A 23,349-nucleotide genomic window follows, 5' to 3' on the forward strand; every position below is an offset into this window, starting at 1 on the left:
TTTTTAGAAATCGCTAACGTTGCGTTATGGTAATGAGCTTGAGGCTGTAGTAACGCGACCGCATGCGGGATGGGGCGGACTATGAGGTTAAATGATAAAGAAACAAGTTGAATTTTTTACAGATTAAAAAAATATATATTTAAAAAACTGAAATATCACATTTACATAAGTATTCAGACCTTTTACTCAGTACTTTGTTGAAGCACCGTTGGCAGCGATATCAAGCCTCAAGTCTTATTGGGTATGACAGTACAAATCTTGGCACACTTGTATTTGGGGAGCTTCTCCCATTCATCTCTGCAAATCCTCAAACTGTCAGGTTGGATGGGGATTGTCGCTGCACAGCTTTTTTCAGGTTTCTCCAGAGTTGTTCGATTGGATTGAAGTACAGGCTCTGGCTGGGCCAGTCTAGGACATTCCGAGACCTGTACCGAAGCCACTCCTGCAATATCTTGGCTGTGTGCTTAGGGTCATTGCCCTGTTGAAAGGTGAACTTTCGCCCCAGTCTGAGCACTCTGGAGCAAGTTTATCAAGGATCACTCTGTACTTCCCTCTTTCCCTCAATCCTGACTAGTTTCCCAGTCCCTGCCACTGAAAAACATCCCCACAGCATGATGCTGCCACCACCTTGCTTTCTCATGGTATGAGAGTCCTTTAGGTGCCTTTTGGCAAACTCCAAGCGGGCTGTCATGTGCTTTTTACTGAGGAGTGGCTTCCATCTGGCCACTCTGGCAAAAAGGAAATGATTGGTGGATTGCTTCAGAGATGGTTGTCCTTCTGAAAGGTTCTCCCATCTCCAGAGCTCTGTCTGAGTGACCACCAGGTTCTTGTTTACCTCCCTGACCAAGGCCCCTCTCCCCTGATTGCGCAGTTTGACCGGGCAGCCAGCTCTAGGAAGAGTGTTGGTGGTTCCAAACTTCTTCCACTTAACCTGTCTACGACCCCGTTCCGCTAGCGGAATCCTTCGCCAACAGCCAATGAAATTGCAGGGCGCCAAAAACAAAATCAACAGAAACCTCATAAATCACATTTCTCAAAGTATTAGGCACCATTTTAAAGATACAATTCTCATTAACCTAGCCACAGTCAGATTTAAAAAAAAATGCTTTACAGCAAAAGCTCCAAACAAATTGTTAGGTCACCACCAACTCACAGAAAAACCCTGCCATTTTTCCAGCCAGAGAGAGGAGTCACAAAAAGCACAAAGAGATAAAATTGATCACTAACCTTTGATGACCTTCATCAGATGACACTCATAGGACTTCATGTTACACAATACATGTATGTTTTGTTCTGTAAAGTTCATATTTCTATCCAAAAATCGTATTTTACATTGGCGTGTTACGTTCAGTAGTTCCAAAACATGCAGTGATATTGTAGAGAGCCACATGAATTCACAGAAATACTCATTATAAATGTCAATGGAAATACAAGTTTTAGACATGGAAATAGATACACTTCTCCTTAATGCAACCGCTGCCAGATTTTAAAAAAACTTTACGGAAAAAGCATAATCTGAGAACGGCGCTCAGAGCCCAGACCAGCCAGAGAAATATCCACCATGTTGGGTAATCAACTTTATTCATAAATAGCATTATAAATATTCACTTACCTTTGATGACCTTCATCAGAACGCACTCCCAGGAATCGCAGTTCCACAATAAATGCTTGTTTTGCTCGATAATGTCCATCATTTATGTCCAATCGGATTTGGTAAACAAATCCAAATGCGTGATCTGGTCCATTCGGAAGAAACGTTCAAAAAGTTATATTACAGGTCGAAGAAACAGTGGATATTGGTTGAGTTCAAAAACTACAAACCTCAGAATTCACACTTCCTGTTTGTTTTTTTGCCTGCCATATGAGTTTTGTTATACTCACAGACATCATTCAAACAATTTTAGAAACTTCAGAGTGTTTTCTATCCAATACTAATATGCACATTTTACATTTACATTTAAGTCATTTAGCAGATGCTCTTATCCAGAGCGACTTACATCATCCACCAGAACAGTGAAAAACAAGGAGGTGGAAATAGAAGATCTACACAGCTGTACTAAGAGGACAGAGGCTTCTCACCAGCCCTGATACTTCCTAGCTAACGAGCACGCAGAAGAACAGCCAGATGCAATCGCTCCAATAGTTAGTCATTAGCGTCTAGCCCTGTGTGGATGAATCCACAGCAGTGTTGTTGTGAGTTCCCCACCCCACTGATGGTGGCAGGGAGCTCGTTCCGTTCCAGTCCCCTCCACTGGTTGCACACACAGGACACAGCCGTAAGGGGTGAAGGGAAGGGGGACCTTTGAGGGGGGGGGGCAGCTGGAAAAGCAGGGGCTGCTACTCTCTTGAGCTGTTAGGCATGGCAAGGGGGCTGAATGCAACGGCTGAACTCCAATTCCCCCGAGTAGCATCTGGGACTGAGTAAGAGGCAGTTCACTCTGGGCACGCTATTCATCCAAAAGTGAAAATGATGCCCCTTATCCCAAAGAAGTTAAGAATGATGGAGGCCACTGTCTTCTTGGGGACCTTCAAAGCTGCAGAAGTGTTTTGGTACCCTTCCCCAGATCTGTGCCTCGACACAAATCCTGTCTCGGAGCTCGAAGGACAATTCCTTCAACCTCATTGCTTGGTTTTTGCTCTGACATGCACTGTCAACTGTGGGACCTTATATAGACAGGTGTGTGCCTTTCCAAATCATGTCCAATATACAACAGGTGGACTCCAAACAAGTTGTAGAAACATCTCAAGAATGATCAATGGAAACGGGATGCACCGGAGCTCAATTTCAAGTCTCATAGCAAAGGGCCTGAATATTTATGCCAATAAGGTATCTTTTTCATAAATTTGCAAACATTTCTAAAAACCCGCTTTGCCATTATGGGGTATTGTATGTAGATTGATGAGGAAATTGTTTTAGTTAATCCATTTTAGAATAAGGCTGTAATGTAAAAAAATGTGGAAAAAGGGAAGCGGTCTGAATACTTTCCGAATGCACCGAATGATGCCGTATGTTGAGTACATACAGTGCCATAAATGTAATGACAGAAAAGTAAATGCTTCATGTCAAACGATTTTGGACAAATCCATCAAAACACCAACCATGAGAAAGGGTTAAACATAAGTTAAATCAACTTGTGAATTTGATTGAATATAGCCATGATCCCACCTTCCCCCATATCTTAACGTAATGACTTGAAACAAATTAGCCGATTATTATCAGATACTCACTTAACAGATGTAACAAGTAAAAAAAAAATGGATAACCCTATTTACATGTCTAATGATGTTTTAATGAGAATTAAGTTGATATTTTGCTATGACTGTTGTTTTTTCCAACAGTTTCGTCTTGGGGTCAAAATGACTACAGTTGGTAATCCATGTATGTTCAATATGGTGGTAGTATGAGGGTTAAGTACCTTAATACCTTACTGTAATAGAACTCTAAGAGCTCCCTAAAAGTAATGGGTAAAAATTACTTTTTGCAAAAAACTCAAGCAATAACAAAACAGTCTTCGCTTTATCAGCAATGGAGAGCTCTGCAGTCCAGGGCCTAAACTTAGTCTTGGAGTAGACTCTGCACAGAAGCTCAGACTAATAAAATAAAAATAAAAAGAGGGAGAGAGAGATGGTGCAATTGAACAAGAATGGGGGGGCTAGAGGCAGAGAGAGAGATGGAGAGAAAGATGGCAAAATAGATAAAGGGCGGGCGAGAACAATAGAGAAATGGTGAGCGAGAGAGTTGTTGAGCTAGGGAGCTGCCGAGAAAAAGAGCGCGAGAGAGAAATAAACTTACCCGTGAGCTTGAAATACTGGAAATCTTCTCTCTGGGACGCTGTCCAGCATTTCTTGCATCCCACATACGCAATACTCCATCACCATATACGTAAAATGGGCAGTCAAGGGAATACTCAAAACACAACAGCGCAATGAGAAGCATTTACACAATAAAAGTTCCATATTAAACAGCCATTAAAATACAACAGAAAGGGAAAGACATTTTCCTCTTAACAGAATGCATATAGGTAATGGGGACAGCAGGTACCCTATTAGTTAGAGCGTTGGGCCAGTAACCGAAAGGTTGCCGAATTGACTCCACGAGCTGACGAGGTAAAAATCTGTCGTTCTGCCCCTGAACAAGGCAGTTAACCCACTGTTCCCCAGTAGGCCATCATTGTAAATAACAATTTGTTCTTATCTGACTTGCATATTTAGATAAGAGTTTAAATAAAAATAAATAAATAAAAAAATTTAAGAAACACTGTCTCAGAGTGGGAAATTGATTAAATATGGCATTTGTTTTACTTTAGGCGAGTTTCTCCAAGGCTTTGAACCAGCAGCAAGGCGGGTTATTTTGGAACTACAAGATAAATTGACAAAGCAAAAACTAGATATAAACCAATTAGATATTATCTTCAAGAAAACCTAGAGGTCAGGGATTGGCAACTTTGATGGGGGTCACAAAAAAAAAATCTATTCTACATATTTTGCCATGGGCTGTAGAGAAAATGCTGCAGTTTTAAAGCAAGTTTGCGGCAATTCTACACATTCTGCCATGGGGCGAAGAGAAATATATATATATATAAGTAAGAGCAGGAGCGAGAGATAGGCCTGGGGATGACGCAGAGCTTACTGCGAAGTCATGTCTGCGTCAGGAGTCTCTCCACTGCTGCAGGGTAGAGAAGGGAACACACACACTAGAGTCCTACATCGGGTCAGATACCCACAGTTCCCCACAATTAACCCTCAAATAAGTGTATACTAGCTACAGCTTCTCAATATGGATAAACAGTACTATGGCCAATTTTTTCTCTCACTTTTATAAGCCCAGTTATGGTACATTGTTAACAAATTAAAAATAAATAAAGCTGACAAATAAAAACTGTATAAAATATCCAGATGAAAAGTCTTCTCCAATTGCATTCATCTCTCTACTCAGCCTGTCTGCCACCCTTTTTATTTGTCTTGATGTGAACCATTGCTAGTGAAGCACAGCAATTGTATCAAATGTATCAACAAAGGTCCAGCTGAAGCTGTTGCTTGCTAACTTGCAACATTGTATCAACTAGCCTATTCATGGCCCTTGTAGTTTCCCATGTCAGTGAGTTTGGGACAGACAGCGGTCTTTGAGCAAGGGAAAAGTGTTCAGGTATTATTTCCACTGGAGATATGGGATGATCAGATAATGATTGGTCTTTGAGGCCGGGAGATTGTCGGAAAGATTTTTGAAATAATGTGAGGAACTATTATGATTCGCAAAAACTCAGCTTTTAAAATGGTGGTTGTGTTGAGTTAAGAATATCAGAAATCAGATATTCCCAAATTGTCACTTTCCTACATTTTCACTCAGCAAGCCAGGTACTTCATGCATGCTCAGGCACATGCTCCCTCATCATGAACAGGACAGTGAAACCAAACATGCTCATATGGAGCACTCAAAACAAGACAATTCAAAAACAAACTTGTAAACAATGGTCATTAAAATAAAACTTGTCTCTCACAAGTGTAGCTTGAGAACGGTCATTTACTGTAATTAGTAATGCATTAACAGAAATTAATGTAACCAAATGGGGATTAACGGTATATTTACTACTGGTGACATGCAGTGCCTTCAGAAAGTATTTATACCCCTTGACCTATTTCACATTTTGTGTTATAGCCCGAATTCAAAATGTATTCAATTGTTGTTTTTTTCCCACATCTTCACACAAAACCCAATAATGACATCGTGAAAACATGTTGAGAAATTCTAGCTAATTTATTTAAAATGAAATACCTCATTTACATAAGTATTCACACCCGAGTCAATACTCGACCACTGCTACTCAAACTTCCGGGATGCCTACAAGGCCCTCCTCCGCCCTCCCTTAAGCAAATCTTATCACGACTCCATTTTGCTCCTCCTTTCCTAAAGGCAGAAACTCAAAACAGGAAGTACACGTGCTAAGGACTATTCAATGCTAGTCTGGCCAATCGGAATCCACGCTTCAAGATTGTTTTGATCCCGCGGACTGGGATGTTACGGGTAGCCTCTATGAATAACATTAACGAATACACTGATACAGTGACTTTGTTTATCAGGAAGGGTATAGGAGATGTTGTACCCACTGTGACTATTAAAACCTACCCTCACCAGAAACAGTGGATAGATGGCAGCAATCACGCAAAATGGAAAGCACAATCCACCACATCTAACCATGGCAAGGTGACTGGGAATATGGCTGAATACAAACAGTGATGTTATTCCCTCTGTAAGGCAGACAAACAAACAGGCAAAAGATCAGTAGAGATAAAGTGGAGTGGCAATTCAACGGCTCAGACACGAGAAGTATGTGGCAGGGTCTACAGACAATCACAGACTACATACGGAAAAGGGAGTGTGTTGCCAGGAAAATAACCTCTCACTCAATGTCAGCAAACCAAAGGAGCTGATCGTGGACTTCAGGAAACAGCAGAGGGAGCACGCCCCTATCCACATCGACATGACCACAGTGGAGAAGGTGGAAAGCTTCAAGTTCCTCGGTGTACACATCATGGACAAACTGAAATGGTCCACCCACACAGACAGTGTGGTGAAGGCAGTGCAACGGCACCTCTTCAACCTAGGGAGGCTGAAGAAATTTGGTTTGGCACTTACAACCCATAAACTTTTACAGATGCACAATTGAGAGCATCGTATCGGACTGTATCACTGCCTGGTACCTCTCCAGAGGGCGGTGCGGTCTGCCAAATGCATCACCGGGGTCAAACGGCATGCCCTCCAGGACAACTACAGCACCCGATGTCACAAGAAGGCCAAAAAGATCAAGGTCAACAACCACCCGAGCCACTGCCTGTTCACCCCGCTATCATTCAGAAGGCGAGGTCAGTACAGATGAATCAAAGCGGGAAACGAGAGACTGAAAAACAGCTTCTATCTCAATGACCATTAGACTGTTAAATAGCCATCAGTAGCACCTTAGAGGCTATTTATCTGCCAAAGGGTGCTCTTTTAAGAGTTAAGAGTTTACATGGACTTGAAATCACTGGCCACTGTAATAATGGAACACTAGCCACTTTAATTATGTTTACATATTTTGCATTACATCTCATATGTATATACTGTATTCTATAGTATTTTAGTTTACGCTGCTCTGACATTTCTCGTCCAAATATTATTCCATTCCTTTAGATGTGTGTATTGTTGTGAAATTGATATCTATTATTGCACTGTTGGAGCTAGAAACAGAAGCAACACACATAATAACATCTGCTAAAATTGATCACACCCGAGTCACTAGAAAAATTCTACAAGCTCTGTCAAGGTGGTTGTTGATCATTGCTAGACCATGAGTCAAGACCTGCAAGATGTGGGACAGACAAACTGGCAGCCATTTTCAGGTCTTTGCCATAGGTTTTCAAGTATATTTAATTCAACACTAACTCAGGAACATTTGACTGTCTTCTTGGCAAGCAACTCAAATTGTAGATTTGGCTTTCTTTTTACATTATCGTCCTGATGAAAGGTGAATTGATCTCCCAGTGTCTGGTGAAAAGCAGACTGAACCAGGTTTTCCCCTAGGATTTTGCCTGTGCTTAGCTCCAATCCGTTTCTTTTTTATGCAGAGACTCCTCAGATTGGCCCCATAACATAACATGGATTGGCCCCAAACATATCACTTTGTATTCAAAGTGTATTTGTATTTGTATTTAGGAATATTTGTATTCTGTACAGGCTTCCTCCTTTTCACTCTGTCAATTAGGTTAGTATTGTGGAGTAACTACAATGTTGTTGATCCATCCTCAGTTCTCCCCTATAACAGCCATTAAACTCGAACTGTTTTAAAGTCACCATTGTTGTCATGGTGAAACCCCTGAGCAGTTTCCTTTCTTTCCAGAAATTGAGTTTGTCGTGTTTTTGTAGTGACTGGGTGTATTGACACACCATCCATAAGGTAATTAATAACTTCACCATGCTCAAAGGAATATTCAATGGCTGCATTTAAAAAATAAAAACGATCTGCCAATAGGTGCTCTTCTTTGCGAGGCATTGGAAATGGGAGGACTTTACAGATAATTGTATGTGTGGGGTATAGAGATAGTCATTCAAAAATCATGTTAAATGCCCTTGCAACATATGTGACTTGTTTAGCATATTTTTACTCCTGAACTTATTTAGGCTTGCCATAAAAAAAGTTGCTGAAAACTTACTAACTCAAGACATTTCAGCTTTTTATTTTTAAGACTTAAAAAAATAAAATAAAATCCACAGGCCCAAAGCATGATGTTTCCACCCATGTTTTCACACATATTTTAGTCACTTTTCACAGACAGCTAATCAGCTAGGCCTATTGCCATGCGCCCTGCCCAAATAGGCATAGGCAAATAAGCACTATTTTTAAAATAATGAAAATAATCTTTTATTCCTAAATCATGCTCTCTGGTGAAATATTTTGAATGAGTTCATTTCTGTATAGACAGGAGTAATTATATCATTTTGGCAAATGTATTTCAATGTACTTTAGGGGAAGTTACTTGACACCCCCGCCTATGAAATACCTCGTATGCTATTTCTCTCCTCTTCTATTAGTTTTCATATCAACTTTCTTTCGTTGTCCAGAAGCCAAGTCCTAGTGTTACATCTTCAGATTCCCCGTTTCCATGTTCCTAAATAAGATTTTTATATATGCCACATATGAACCGCTAGCAGAAATGCTTTTTGGCAAATGTTTGAACATTTTGTATTATTGGTTTCTTCATTAGAGGAGTTATATGTTCTGTTAAGATGCATTACAACAGTCCAAATGTGATTTGTCATTCTGAGCACAGTGGGTGGACGCCCTAAATGGGATTACAATCCAATGCCTATGGTCAAATTTAAATCTCCCAGGTCACGTTAGCCAGTGTCACATTTTCCTAACAGAAACCCTGGCGTGCACAAACACAGAAGGATATATTTTCTGCTTCTCTTCATTGTACAACACATCCACCAAATGGATCACATTTTTGTGCTGGAGTCTCCGTAGCAGCTGGATCTCCCTGAAACACAAACAAACCAACAGACAAAAAAGGTTAGAGATGTTACAAATGAAACTCCCTCACAGGCATCACAACTGAAACATTGGTGAAATTGGAAAATATACAAATAAATAGCACATTGTAAAATAAATGATGTGTAGACTTCAAGGGGAATGAAGCATTAAGGTGAATATAATAGCAGAAAAGGGTGAACGACACTTCAGGAAACAGCAGAGGGAACACCCCCCTATCCACATCGATGGAACAGTAGTGGAGAGGGTAGCTAGTTTTAAGTTCCTCGGCATACACATCACAGACAAACTGAATTGGTCCACTCACATTGACAGCGTCGTGAAGAAGGCGCAGCAGCGCCTATTCAACCTCAGGAGGCTGAAGAAATTCGGCTTGTCACCAAAAGCACTCACAAACTTCTACAGATGCACAATCGAGAGCATCCTGGCGGGCTGTATCACCGCCTGGTACGGCAACTGCTCCGCCCTCAACCGTAAGGCTCTCCAGAGGGTAGTGAGGACTGCACAACGCATCACCGGGGGCAAACTACCTGCCCTCCAGGACACCTACACCACCCGTTGTTACAGGAAGGCCATAAAGATCATCAAGGACATCAACCACCCGAACCACTGCCTGTTCACCCCGCTATCATCCAGAAGGCGAGGTCAGTACAGGTGCATCAAAGCTGGGACCGAGAGACTGAAAAACAGCTTCTATCTCAAGGCCATCAGACTGTTAAACAGCCACCACTAACATTGAGTGGCTGCTGCCAACACACTGTCATTGACACTGACCCAACTCCAGCCATTTTAATAATGGGAATTGATGGGAAATGATGTAAATATATCACTAGCCACTTTAAACAATGCTACCTTATATAATGTTACTTACCCTACATTATTCATCTCATATGCATATGTATATACTGTACTCTACATCATCGACTGCATCCTTATGTAACACATGTATCACTAGCCACTTTAACTATGCCACTTTGTTTACTTTGTCTACACACTCATCTCATATGTATATACTGTACTCGATACCATCTACTGTATGCTGCTCTGTACCATCACTCATTCATATATCCTTATGTACATGTTCCTTATCCCCTTACACTGTGTATAAGACAGTAGTTTTGGAATTGTTAGTTAGATTACTTGTTGGTTATCACTGCATTGTCGGAACTAGAAGCACAAGCATTTCGCTACACTCGCATTAACATCTGCTAACCATGTGTATGTGACAAATAAAATTTGATTTGATTTGATTTGATTGGGGTGGCTAAGCTCATTGAGACAGCTCTATAAACTGGCGCTGGAGGGGGAACTTTAAAATCACCCCAAGCACCACCATGTCAAACCCCCAAGAGACTCCACATTCATCTGCTACAGAGTAGCCAGCCTGCCACTAATGACTACAGCAACTGCATGAAGGGAGCAAACACAAAAGAGGCAGGCCAAAAGTGTTAGTGTATTTATGCCTCAGTCTACGTCACAGAGAAACATCCCCTTTCAAAACAAGAGTCCTTGTTTTTAAAACGACTGGGTTTGAATTATCCATGTCATTCAACTGGATGGGAAGGAAATCTCGGCTACATTTGAAAGTGCATTTTCATGAGTAAATGTTCTCATAGTCTTAAGTGTTGTACAATAATAGGTTAGTTACAGAGGGGCTGAACTTACTGATTTGGCCTAGTTTTTCAGCTTGGTCATTGATAAGAAATGAAGAAGCCATGACCGAAGCCAAACGAGGGTCGTCTTTGGGGCGGGGGGGTTAATGTGGGTTTCGTACGTGGCAAGAGTTCATACATTCTCTCTGCCAAAACAGTACACAGTCACAAACTACTCTAGATAACTTGAAACCGTCTAACAAACTCCTGTCTTGAAGTCGCAGAGTAAACTTCTTTCGGCTATTAGCTTCAGCCAACTGGGGTTCCGACCGTGGCAAAGTTGGTTTGACATTGGATAGCACATCTCTGGAACAAGTTATGGTTAAAGGGTTGGGAAATTTCTGGAAATTTTACATGGGAAGTTAAGCCTGGGAATTTTTCTTAAATTCATCAAATAAAGTTAGCTTATAACAGTGAATCTTTTTTTGTGGGATACACAAGGCAGCATATTTTGGTTAAACTATCCCCATTTCAATGGATTTGCAACCCTCTGCATGCACATTGCATTCTTCCATCAAATGTACAGCTAATTCTCAAGATTTTACACACTAATGAGATGCTATTGAGCCCACACTACTACACTGTCTGAGCCAAGGACTTCATGCTTTCTGGTAAGTTTTGATTACAATATTGGGTGGGGTGAATTTTACATTTACATTTAAGTCATTTAGCAGACGCTCTTATCCAGAGCGACTTACAAATTGGTGCATTCACCTTATGACATCCAGTGGAACAGTCACTTAACAATAGTGCATCTACATCTTAAAGGGGGGGGGTGAGAAGGATTACTTATCCTATCCTAGGTATTCCTTAGAGGTGGGGTTTCAGGTGTCTCCGGAAGGTGGTGATTGACTCCGCTGTCCTGGCGTCGTGAGGGAGTTTGTTCCACCATTGGGGGGCCAGAGCAGCGAACAGTTTTGACTGGGCTGAGCGGGAGCTGTACTTCCTCAGTGGTAGGGAGGCGAGCAGGCCAGAGGTGGATGAACGCAGTGCCCTTGTTTGGGTGTAGGGCCTGATCAGAGCCTGGAGGTACTGAGGTGCCGTTCCCCTCACAGCTCCGTAGGCAAGCACCATGGTCTTGTAAATATATTTTATGACACATTTTTTGTTAACTCGTAAATAGTAGCCTACAGCAAAGTGTGTTTAAATCATTTCTAACTTGTTAACAATTTCTGCGAGTTCGTTTTTGATAACGTGGGTTTTAGCTCATTTGAGCCTGCTAACTGAGGTGTTAATTCACCTGTTTCCATACAGGTTTAATTTTATAACATTAATTTTATAACATTAATTTTACAAAGTAGTTGTTTAATCTAACTGTTTAACTATTTATCTGTACATGGAATTGTATTTTGTTTTACTAATTTTTTCTAATCTTTACAGGAAAATGCCATGGGCACTATCTGATGTGTGGAGACATTTCACTGCAGCTAATGTAGAAGGAAAAGCTGTGTACATTTGCAAATGTTGTGCCAAATCATGTGAATAATGCAACAAAGATGCAGAATCTGGCCAAGTGCATGAAGTTCCCTTCGCGCTCACAACAAGCAACTTCTGACAAAAGTATGTGAAAGGTCATCATGTTATAGCAGCAATCTACCTCACCAAGCAAAGTGAGAGGAATAAGAGAACCACATTGAAACTGGCCAGAAACACCCGCTGAGGTGGTGTTGTCATCATGTTTAACGGTCTCCTGGAGGGGAAGGAGTCTCTCCAAGAAATGGCATATCACAGTCTGCCGATATGGACAGTATTTTGGGAGAGTGATAAAGCAACCTGAAACCTATAGCAGTAGCCATTGCACAGATTGAAGGAGACAATGCCACCCTGTCTGATAGTCAGACTCTCCTTGCAGATGTAAAAGAAGAAATCCATACAACCCGTCCCACTTCACTGTTGCTCAAAACAGAGGAAACTGCAGATCTGAAAATAATCAAAAAGCGTGAAAACTTCTGCCTGAAGCCCATACATGCCGCAGCGTACATGTTGGACCAAGCATGTTGGCGAGAGCATCCTGTCTGGTGCAGAGATCAACAAGGCCCGACAGGATGCTCTCGATTGTGCATCTGTAGAAGTTTGTGAGTGCTTTTTGTGACAAGCCAAATTTCTTCAGCCTCCTGAGGTTGAAGAGGCGCTGCTGCGCCTTCTTCACGATGCTATCTGTGTGGGTGGACCAATTCAGTTTGTCTGTGATGTGTACGCCGAGGAACTCCAAGCAAGGGCCTAAGTATGCAATATGGCAGTCGTGCCAACATATCTCATCAGCCACCTGGTGGAAGGGACTTTGTGGATCTGATGCTCTTCCCCGTTGCCTCCATCATCCTCTAAATCCCACCAACATCAGCCGCCTCAGAGTGCAACTGGTCCTTGTTTGGGAACGCACACACCAATACAAAGGTTGAAAAATTGGTGGCCATCCTGGCAAATTTGAGGATTTTTGAGCTTGACAACAAGCCATCCTCAACAAGGTTGGAAAGTGACAGTGAATATGAGGCCTCAAAGTCTGATGTTCAAGAGGTGGACATTGAGGAGGTTCAGGGAGAAGACATGAAGGCCTGAGAGGAAGACAACCAAAGCTTTAGTTTAAACTATCATTTTACAGATGGATGTTGAAAACATTTTTGGGGAGATGTGATGGATCATTGGGGATTATTCAAGATTGTATTTATTTTGTTGTTCAGTGGAATCATCCCATGTGAAGAGTCAACTCATTTAATTAAAGTTCAATTCCTAACTACATTTTTATTTCTATTGGAAGGACTTAACCATTTGCAATTATGTCAATTGTGAAAAGGTAAAAGGTTTATGTTTCTGTCTCCATATGGTAAATACATCCAATGGGGAAAAAAACCCTACATTTAAAATGATATTAATATTAATTCCCATGTAAAGTTTCCACCTCTGAATATTCCCCAAAATGTGCAACCCTACGGACCGTCAATAAATTACAATGTAAATGGGACAATATTTTCATGGTGCACATCTTTTAGTTGTATCATTAAATGCTTTCAATATTTGTACATAAATGTATAGTTATTTTGAAGTTGTAAAATGTATAGCTGTTTTGAAGTTAATTCATGGAAATTAGGCACTATTGACCTTATAAAATATTGTCCCATGTACATGTGTAATTTAAAGATATTCCCTAAGGCTACCAAAAGAATATGGACTGTCAAACCAAATTGACCATGGGCATTTAGATTCAAGTCTCCTGCAGCTACGCTCTGAATTGATGATTACTTGGGAGCTGCCAGCTGTGTGAATGTGTGCAGGATTGAAATAAACCCAAGAAAAAAATAAACTGTTACAGTACCCTTCATTTCATGACAAAAAAGTATCTCGTAAATCTCAGTTTAGGACGAGACTGACTTTATGACCAAATTTATTCTATTTACACGTTGTCGTCAATTTTGGCACTAGAATACATGTTTCTGACTCAAGACGCCACATAGGCAGTTATACTTTTTAGGGGCAGTCGATCTTTAAGCCAGTAGTTCAGTGCACAGCGTTGGGGTGCCTGCATTCTGCACACAGCTTATTGAAAACACCATGTAGGGCAGGAACGCGCACACACCCTCTTTCGCTAGTCTAAGTCGCCAGTCTCTCACACACAATCTACACACTGTACTGTAGCTCTCCCTCTGTGGTGTGCCCGTTTCACTCACCATACTAGCCTGCAGTCACAGGCTGGCCCAGTCCTTTGCTATATACCCAACAATTACTGCCTGCATCACAACTGACTGAGTCAGAGAGACATCCCGCCTGCAAGCAGCCACACACACAGCAAAAGGGACAAACACTGCTGCAAGGGATAATGCATACATGCCAGACCATTTTAAAAAAGTCAGGGAAAAGAAAGCTGCTTTAATCATACTAGTACAGAGCAACACAAAAATGTGTTATTGTTTTGGGATACCATCTTTGATGTAAATATAGGCCTATGTTTATCAGAATTGTGGTCACTTCACTTCCTAGTACTGAAAAGGCAATTGATAAACCTTTGCTGCATCATCACTCTCATTCAAGGGTAAAAACATTCCGCATTCAAGTTCAACAAGAGCAGTTAGCAGCACTGCTGTTCTCTAGGACAGAAATGAGTGTGTCAGCTTTGTGACGTCTAAAGCACTGGACTGTGTCCGCTGCGTAGTGAGAGTATCTGCTCTGCAGTGGATCAAATGTCTCTGTGGGATGCTGTCCAGGAGGACGGAAACCTGCATTTTTACAAAACAGTTTTACAATTGATCGACTGAACATCAGTGACCACCATCAGTGGTCACCCTTTTCTGAGTCACTTTGCAGTCAAAAAGCAAGCAGAGATCTACTGCTCCGATTCTTTAAAAAAAACATGACTTTAAAGAATTGAACATTAACCCAATAAAAACAGTTCTGTATGAATGAGGCGTGTGCAGTAGGCCGAATACATTTTCACAGCATATTTGGCTATATGCTTGGCAATATTGTTCTTCTCAGACCACATTATATTTAAAATCTTGAGCTTTCATAACAAAATAGTTCAGTTGGTGCAGCATTTGCGAGGCACAGCTGAGCATAAATTTAAATAATTTGCTAATAAATAGCTGTTTTATTTTACTGGACTGATGGTACCTGCATCCGATGGGGATTGTGCTTTCAAGAAAACTGGGAACTCTGGGGGAGGGGGGGGGGTGATCTTCAGGTCGGAAAGTCAGAGCTCTAGAAAAGATGCCAGAGTTCCGACTTGAACTTCTGAGTTGGATGACCGTTCCCAACTATTTTTCCCAGTCTTCCACCTGATGGCGAAACCTCTGCCTCAGGAACAAATTTATGTTGTTCCTTTGACCAGAAAATGTGAAATATTTTGTAGTAGTGTTGAATAAAAACTTAGACATGAACTCATTCATAAAAACAGCAGCTCTTTGCTGTATTCTTTAACAGTCTCTCTCTGGTCATAGTTTCAAAAGTCATAAAATCTCATGCCGGCTAGTATCAAACTTTGCTGTGGCTGGGGTCCTGGAAGCTGTGGGCATGGTGATTTGAGCTATCCGATCGGCCAGCGTAGTAGGCACACTCGATTTAGCCACAGATCTCCTGGTCTGCTGGAAAGGGGGAGTTTGTCTTTTCGGACAAATGAAATGGTTCAAAATGGGAACATTTTGCCTACCTCATACACAGGGCTTCTGAATCAAGTGCACCTACTGCGAACAGCGCAACACACACAAAAAAAGAAGAGCGCAAGCCTTTATAGTTGGCTTTTCGACAGAAATGTTAGGTGATCGACTAGGAATGCCTTGAAGATCGGCCGGTTGGTGACCACTCCTCTACACATATATATAGCTTAAACTTGGCCTTAGCTACATTCTACAGCTGCCGGTGCACTAATTCTAGGCTTATTCATTATGATGACAAACTTCTTAAAATGTTACCTGCTAGAAGTCAAATGAAATCAATGGACTCAAAGAACGTGACCCCACACACAAACACACCTCCCTATCTCCCCACTCAGGAGTGTGCGTGCAGCATTCCAAACCATGGCTCGGAATTTCGGAGGCATCGCCCAAGCAACAGGAATGGTCATTGCGCAACGGCAGAGTGTGAGGGTGTCCATCCCCGTGGCAACCCCGGGCAGTGAAAGCAGGAAGTGTTTGGCAAACAGGAATGTTAAGCGATGGCTGCTGTGAGTGTGAATGGAGAGAGAGAGAGGGGCTCAGGGTAGTACTGTACTATGCCATCCAGGGCCAGGCCTTATAAGGCTAGGTATGGCTCTCATACATGCTTAAAAATAAATAAGATTGTGCATGTCTGTGTTGGTGGGCCCAAACATATTACAGACACTGTTCCCACCAAAAGTGTGAGAAACTCAGGCATGTGCACAACAGCACATAGGACACACACTGGTGTGCTTAGTACTAGACCTTAATAATTAGAGGGTGTGAGTACAATACAAGACAGAACATTGCATCACTGCAAATGAATGCCCCATCCACAACAACACTGGTGGCTGGTAGCCTAGACAGCAACACTAACATAATCAAGTCAATTTAAAATCACATTCGAAATGGGCCAATTGCATCTAACCGAAATAGAACTTGCAACAAAAATCAATAGAAAAATGTACAGAGAACGTGTTCTACAAGCAGCCTAAACAGAGTTGTTCCTCCATCTCTCTAAATACTTCCCATGGTGAGAACTCACTCATTTGACAGTTGCATTAGCTTGCTCCTCTATATTTAGACACGCCTGCAGCTCATCACAAGATTATTAAATAAACTCCACTGTGTGATTAAAACCTCAGCTGTGGTTCGAAAACTGCCATTTTATAGAAAGAGAGATGGTTACAGTAAGGCATGCATTTTATCATATGGTGGCCCCAGCAGGAATCAAACCCACAACCCTTTGCATTGCAAGCGCCATGCTCTACTGACGGAGTTACACAGGACTGTGGACGATGTGGATCTGGGTCATCCAGTTCATGACACCTATTCAAGTGATCATGGTGATGCTCTGAACAAAACCAGTGGAGTGCCAAGGGCTTAGCCTATGGTAGAGCAAAATATTTAAATTAGGTTTACCTATAAAAGTGTACCTATAAAATCAACCAAAATCTAATTTGACATTTCTAACATATACTGCCCTAATTCTAGTAATAAGAAATGAAAAATTACCCTCTTGAATTTGTATGACTTTACCATATAACACACACTATCGTTCAAAAGTTGGGTCACTTAGAAATGTCCTTGTTTTTTAAAGAAAAGCTCATTTTTGGTCCATTAAAATAACATAAAATTGATCAGCAATACAGTGCAGACATTGTTAATGTTGTAAATGACTATTGTAGTTGGAAACGACAGATTTTGTATGGAATATCTACATAGGCATAGTGGCCCATTATCAGCAACCATCACTCCTGTGTTCCAATGACACGTTGTGTTAGCTAATACAAATGCATCATTTTAAAAAGGCTATTAGAAAAAAAAATTGCAATTATGTTAGCACAGCTGAAAACTGTTGTGCTGGTTAAAGAAGCAATAAAACGGGCCTTATTTAGACAAGTTGAGAATCTGGAGAATCAGTATTTGTGGGTTCGATTATACAGGCTCAAAATGGCCAGAAACAAAGAGCTTTCTTCTGAAACTCAGTCTATACCTGTTCTGAGAAATGAAGGCTATTCCACACAATACATTTCCAATAAGGCCAGCATCCCGGAGTCGCCTCTTCACTGTTGATGTGAAGACTGTTTTGCGGGGACAATTTAATGAAGCTACCAGTTGAGGACTTGTGAGGCGTCTTTCTCAAACTAGACAATTATGTACTTGTCTTCTTGCTTAGTTGTGCACAGGGGCCTCCCACTCCTTTCTATTCTGGTTAGGGCCAGTTTGCACTGTTCTGTGAAGGGAGTAGTACAGAGTTGCATGAGATCTTCAGTTTCATGGCAATTTCTCACATTTCTCAGAACAAGAATAGATTGACGAGTTTCAGAAGAAAGTTCTGCTTCTGGCCAACTGGTAGGGGTGTTTAATATGAACAATAACAGTGATGTACTGGGCCATACGCACTACCCTCTGTAGTATAGGTCGACCGATTATGATTTTTCAAGGCAAAAACAAAGTGTTGGAGAAGAAAGTAAAAGTGCAATATGTGCCATGTAAAAAAGCTAACAATTTAATTCCTTGCTCAGAACATGAGAAAATATGAAAGCTGGTGGTTCCTTTTAACATGAGTCTTCAATATTCCCAGGTAACTTTTACTATTGGATGTTCTTATAGGCACTATAGTATTGCCAGCCTAATCTCGGGAGTTGATAGACTTGGAGTCATAAACAGTGCAATGCTTGAAGCACAGCGAAGAGCTGCTGGCAAATACAGGAAAATGCTGTTTGAATGAATGCTTACGCGCCTGCTGCTGCCTACCACCGCTCAGTCAGACTACTTTATCAAATCATAGACTTAATTATAATATAACACACAGAAATACGAGCCTTAGGTCATTAATATGGTCAAATCGGGAAACTATCATTGACAGGGGGAAAAAAAAAGTATATTCTTTCAGTGAAATACTGTTCCATATTTTATGTAATGGGTGGCATCCCTAAGTCTAAATATTGCTGTTAAATTCCACAACATTCAATGTTATGTCATAATTATGTACAATTCTGGCAAATTAATTACGGTCTTTGTTAGGAAGAAATGGTCTTCACACAGTTCGCAACAAGCCAGGCAGCCCAAACTGCTGCATATACCCAGACTCTGCTTGCACAGAATGCAAGAGAAGTGACAATTTCCCAAGTTAAAATAATTCATGTTAGCATATTAACTAAATATGCAGGTTTAAAAATATATACTTGTGTATTGTTTTTTTTTAAAGGCATTGATTTTTATGGTTAGGTACTTATTGGTGCAAGAATGTGCTTTTTTCACAAATGCGCTTGTTAATTCATCACCCATTTGGTGAAGTAGGCTGTGATTCGATGATAAATTAACAGGCACCGCATCGATTATATGCAACACAGGACAAGCTAGATAAACTAGTAATATCAACATTGTGTAGTTAACTAGTGATTAAGATTAATTGTTTTTTTTAAATAAGTTTAATGCTAGCAAACAACTTACCATGGCTCCTTGCTGCACTCGCTGAAAAGGTGGTCAGCCTGCCACGCAGTCTCCTCGTGGAGTGCAATGTAATCTATGGCCATAATCGGTGTCCGAGAACGCAGATTACCGATTATTATGAAAATGGCCCTAATTTAAAAAAATGATAATAATAATAATAATAATAATCTTCTTTTTTTTTAAACGGCCAACCTCTACTCTGTAGTGCGTTACAGTCAAATGCAGAGCAGTTGCCATACCAGGTTGTGATGCAACCTTGCTAGCTAGCTGGCTAACTAACTTAGCTGGCTAGCTAGTTTCTTTGCATCGATTTGATGCAAGATAGATAACCTATCATCTCATCCAGCAGTGCCTATCACAGCAACAAGTTTGTCAAACTTGCAGGATTTGGTTTGGCTATTTTCTCTCTCTGACCCCTGCTCCTCTTGCACCCATCCCTCACCCAACTGTGCTGAAACAACAAGCAGTACATTTGCCTCGCCTGAGTCACATGAGCAAGTCCCCGTTGAATTTGTATTATAATAAAACATGTACTTCAGCTATTTTGTATTTATTAAGGATCCCTATTAGCTACTGCCAAGGCAGCAGCTACTCTTCCTGTGTTCCAACATTAAGGCAGTTATATACAAATATATACAAACACTTCGCACAAGTGTGTGTACCCTCAGGCAGCTACTCTACAATACAAAATCCACATGTAAGTGTGTAGAGTGCGTGTGTTATGTGTATGCGTGTGTTTTCACAGTCCCCACTGTTCCATTAGGTGTATTTTTATCCGTTACCTGACGTGGAATAGAGTTCCATGTAGCCATGGCTCTATGTAGTACTGTGCACCTCCCATAGTCTGCTCCCGACTTGGGGATTGTGAAGAGACCTCGGGTGGCATGTCTTGTGGGATATGCATTGGTGTCCAAACTATGTGCTAGTAGTTTAAATAGACAGTTCAGCATTCAGCACGTCAATATCTCTTAAAAAACAAGTAGTACTGAAGTCAATCTCTCCTCTAGTTTGAGCCTCGAGAGATTGACATGCATATTGTTCATGTTAGCTCTCAGTGTACATTTAAGGGCCAGTCGTGCTTCCCTGTTCCCTTTTTGCTACACCCGACTGACTACACAACTGGACAGTAATCCAGGTGAGACAAAACTAGGGCCTGTAGGATCTGCCTTGTTGACAGTGTTGGTAAGGCAGAGCAGCGCTTTATTATGGACAGACTTCTCCCCACCTTTCTATAGAAGGTCCCACAGTTAACAGTGCATGTCAGAACACGAACCAAGTCAGGAGGTTGAAGGAATTGTCCGTAGAGCTCCGAGACAGGATTGTGTTGAGGCACATATCTGGGGAAGGGTACCAAAAAAAATGCAGCACTGAAGGTCCCCAAGAAGACAGTGGCCTCAATCATTCTTAAATTGACAAAGTTTGGAAAGACCAAGACTCTCCCTAGAGCTGGCCGTCCGGCCAAACTGAGCAGGGGAGAAGGGGCTTGGTCCCGTCACTGACAGAGATCCAGAGTTCCTCTGTGGAGATGGGGGAACCTTCCAGAAGGACAACCATCTCTGCAGCACTCCACCAATCAGGCCTTTATGGTAGAGCGGCCAGATGGAAGCCACTCCTCAGTAAAAGGCACAGGATAGAACGCATAGAGTTTCCCAAAAGGCACCCATGAGAAACAAGATTCTCTGGTCTGATGATTGAACTCTTTGGCCTAAATGCAAAAAGTCAAGTAATGTGTTTTAATCAAATCAACTATATTCACTGAGCTTGTCTGATGCTTTAAGCACACTATGATTAAATAATTAAAGCCACACAAATGACTAGAGGGAGTCCGACCAGCAATTGATTTGATTGTGCCGGGCCAGAGTTATATTTGCTGCACTGCTAAAAAAAATTTTTTTGAAGTGTGACTGACTAGCGCCCGTTGTCACCCTCTCCTCCCTGCTGCAGCAACCACCACAGAACATTTGTGTTTCCCACACTGTCCGTGTTTCTACATATGCAACATAACTACAGCCATTTCTGACTAAAAAGTTCAGTTACCAAAATTCCTAATTTGTTTAGAAAAAAAACATTCCCTACTCACTCAACCCTTGCTCTCTTTACGTGGCACATGTATGCATGTGACCAAAGACCTATTTGCATGGGACTAGTATTACTAAAGAACGTTGGTTATGTTATTATTACTTCAGAAAGTCCGTTATTCCAGAGGATGATTCGGACGGGATTCGTTTTTTCCAAACTGCCCCCTGTAATTCTTTAAGAATACAGACAGACATACAGTTGAAGTCAGAAATTTAAATACACCTTAGCCAAATACATTTAAATTCAGTTTCACAAATCCTGACATTTAATCCTAGTAAAAATGTGCTGTTTTAGGTCAGTTAGGATCACCACTATTTTAAAGAACTTGAAATGTCAGAATAATAGTAGAGAGAATTATTTATTTTAGCTTTTATTTCTTTCATCACATTCCCTGTGAGTCACACACTCAATTAGTATTTGATAGCATTGCCTTTAAATGGTTTAACTTGGGTAAAACGTTTTGGGTAGCCTTCCACAAGCTTCCCACAATACATTAGGTACATGTTGGACCATTCCTCCTGACAGAGCTGGTGTAACTGAATCAGGTGTGTAGGCCTCCTTGCTCGCACACGCTTTTTCAGTTCTGCCCACACATTTTCTATAGGATTGAGGTCAGAGCTTTGTGATGGCCACTCCAATACCTTGACTTGGTTGTCCTTAAGCCATTTTGCCACAACTTTGGAAGCATGCTTGGGGTCATTGTCCATTTGGAAGACCCATTTGCGACCAAGCTTTAACTGATGACTTGAGATGCTGCTTCAATATACCCACACAATTTTCCTTCATCATGACGCCATCTATTTTGTGAAGTGCACCAGTCCCTCCTGCAGCAAAGCATCCCCACAACATGATGCTGCCATCCCCATGCTTCACAGTTGGGATGGTGTTCTTCGGCTTCCAAGCCTCCCCCTTTTTCCTCCAAACACAACAATGGTCATTATGGCCAAGCAGTTCTATTTTTGTTTCATCAGACCAGAGGACATTTCTCCAAAAATAATGATCTATGTCCCCATGTGCAGTTGCAAACCGTATTATGGGTTTTTTTAATGGCGGTTTTGGAGCAGTGGCCTCTTTCTTGCTGAGCGGCCTTTCAGGTTATGTCGATATAGGACTCGTTTTACTGTGGATATAGATACTTTACTTGTTTCCTCCAGCATCTTCACATGGTCCTTCGCTGTTGTTCTGGAATTGATTTGCACTTTTTGCACCAAAGTACATACATCTCTAGGAGACAGAACACGTCTTCCTCAGCAGTATGACAGCTGCGTGGTCCCATGGTGTTTATACTGGCGTACTATTGTTTATACAGATGAACGTGGTACCTACAGGCATTTGGAAATTGCTCCCAAGGATGAACCAGACTTGTGGAGGTCTAAAAAAAAAAGATTTTTTTAAATTTGAGGTTTTGGCTGATTTCTTTAGATTTTCCCATGTCAAGCAAAGAGGCACTGAATTTGAAGGTAAGCCTTGAAATACATCCACAGGTACAACTCCAATTGACTGAAATAATGTAAATTAGCCTATCAGAAGCTTCTAAAGCCATGACATTTTTGGGAATTTTCCAAGCTGTTTAAAGGCATATAGTGTATATAAACTTCTGACGCACTGGAATTGTGATACAGTGAATTATAAGTGAAATAATCTGTCTGTAAACAATTGATGGAAAAATTACTTGTGTCATGCACAAAGTAGATGTCCTAACCGACTTGTCAAAACTATAGTTTGTTTACAAGAAATGGTTGAAAAAAAACAGTTATAATGACTAACCTAAGTGTTTGTTAACTTCAACTGTATGCACACACACGCACCAGTCAAAAGTTCACACCTACCCATTCAAGGGTTTCTTTATTTTTACATTGTAAAATAATAGTAAAAAGACATCAAAACTATGAAATAACACATATGGAATCATGTAGTAACCCCAAAAAAAATATATATATATATATATAAAAAAAAAAATAGGTCAACCAGCTTCATGAGGTAGACTCCTGGAATGCCAGGTACCCCCCC

The 23,349-nt window shown here is 41.1% G+C and overlaps 1 protein-coding gene across 4 annotated transcripts in view; it reads right to left on the reverse strand.

Annotated features, from left to right (window-relative positions):
* Nucleotides 1-23,349, reverse strand: part of LOC124041515 (serine/threonine-protein kinase STK11-like) — a 61,034-nt gene that overhangs the window by 29,470 nt on the left and 8,215 nt on the right. For all 4 annotated transcript variants that reach the window (XR_006839959.1, XM_046359194.1, XM_046359195.1 and 1 more), the window contains exons 3-4: nucleotides 8,932-9,015; nucleotides 3,794-3,883 (exon numbers count right to left, since the gene is read on the reverse strand). Coding sequence is in view for 3 of the 4 variants with exons in the window: in XM_046359194.1 (XP_046215150.1) it covers nucleotides 3,794-3,883; nucleotides 8,932-9,015 (174 nt within the window). In the remaining variant the exon portion in view is untranslated. The remainder of the gene's footprint in view (nucleotides 1-3,793; nucleotides 3,884-8,931; nucleotides 9,016-23,349) is intronic.

Source organism: Oncorhynchus gorbuscha, linkage group LG08, assembly GCF_021184085.1.
Source record: "Oncorhynchus gorbuscha isolate QuinsamMale2020 ecotype Even-year linkage group LG08, OgorEven_v1.0, whole genome shotgun sequence".
NCBI lineage: Eukaryota > Metazoa > Chordata > Actinopteri > Salmoniformes > Salmonidae > Oncorhynchus > Oncorhynchus gorbuscha.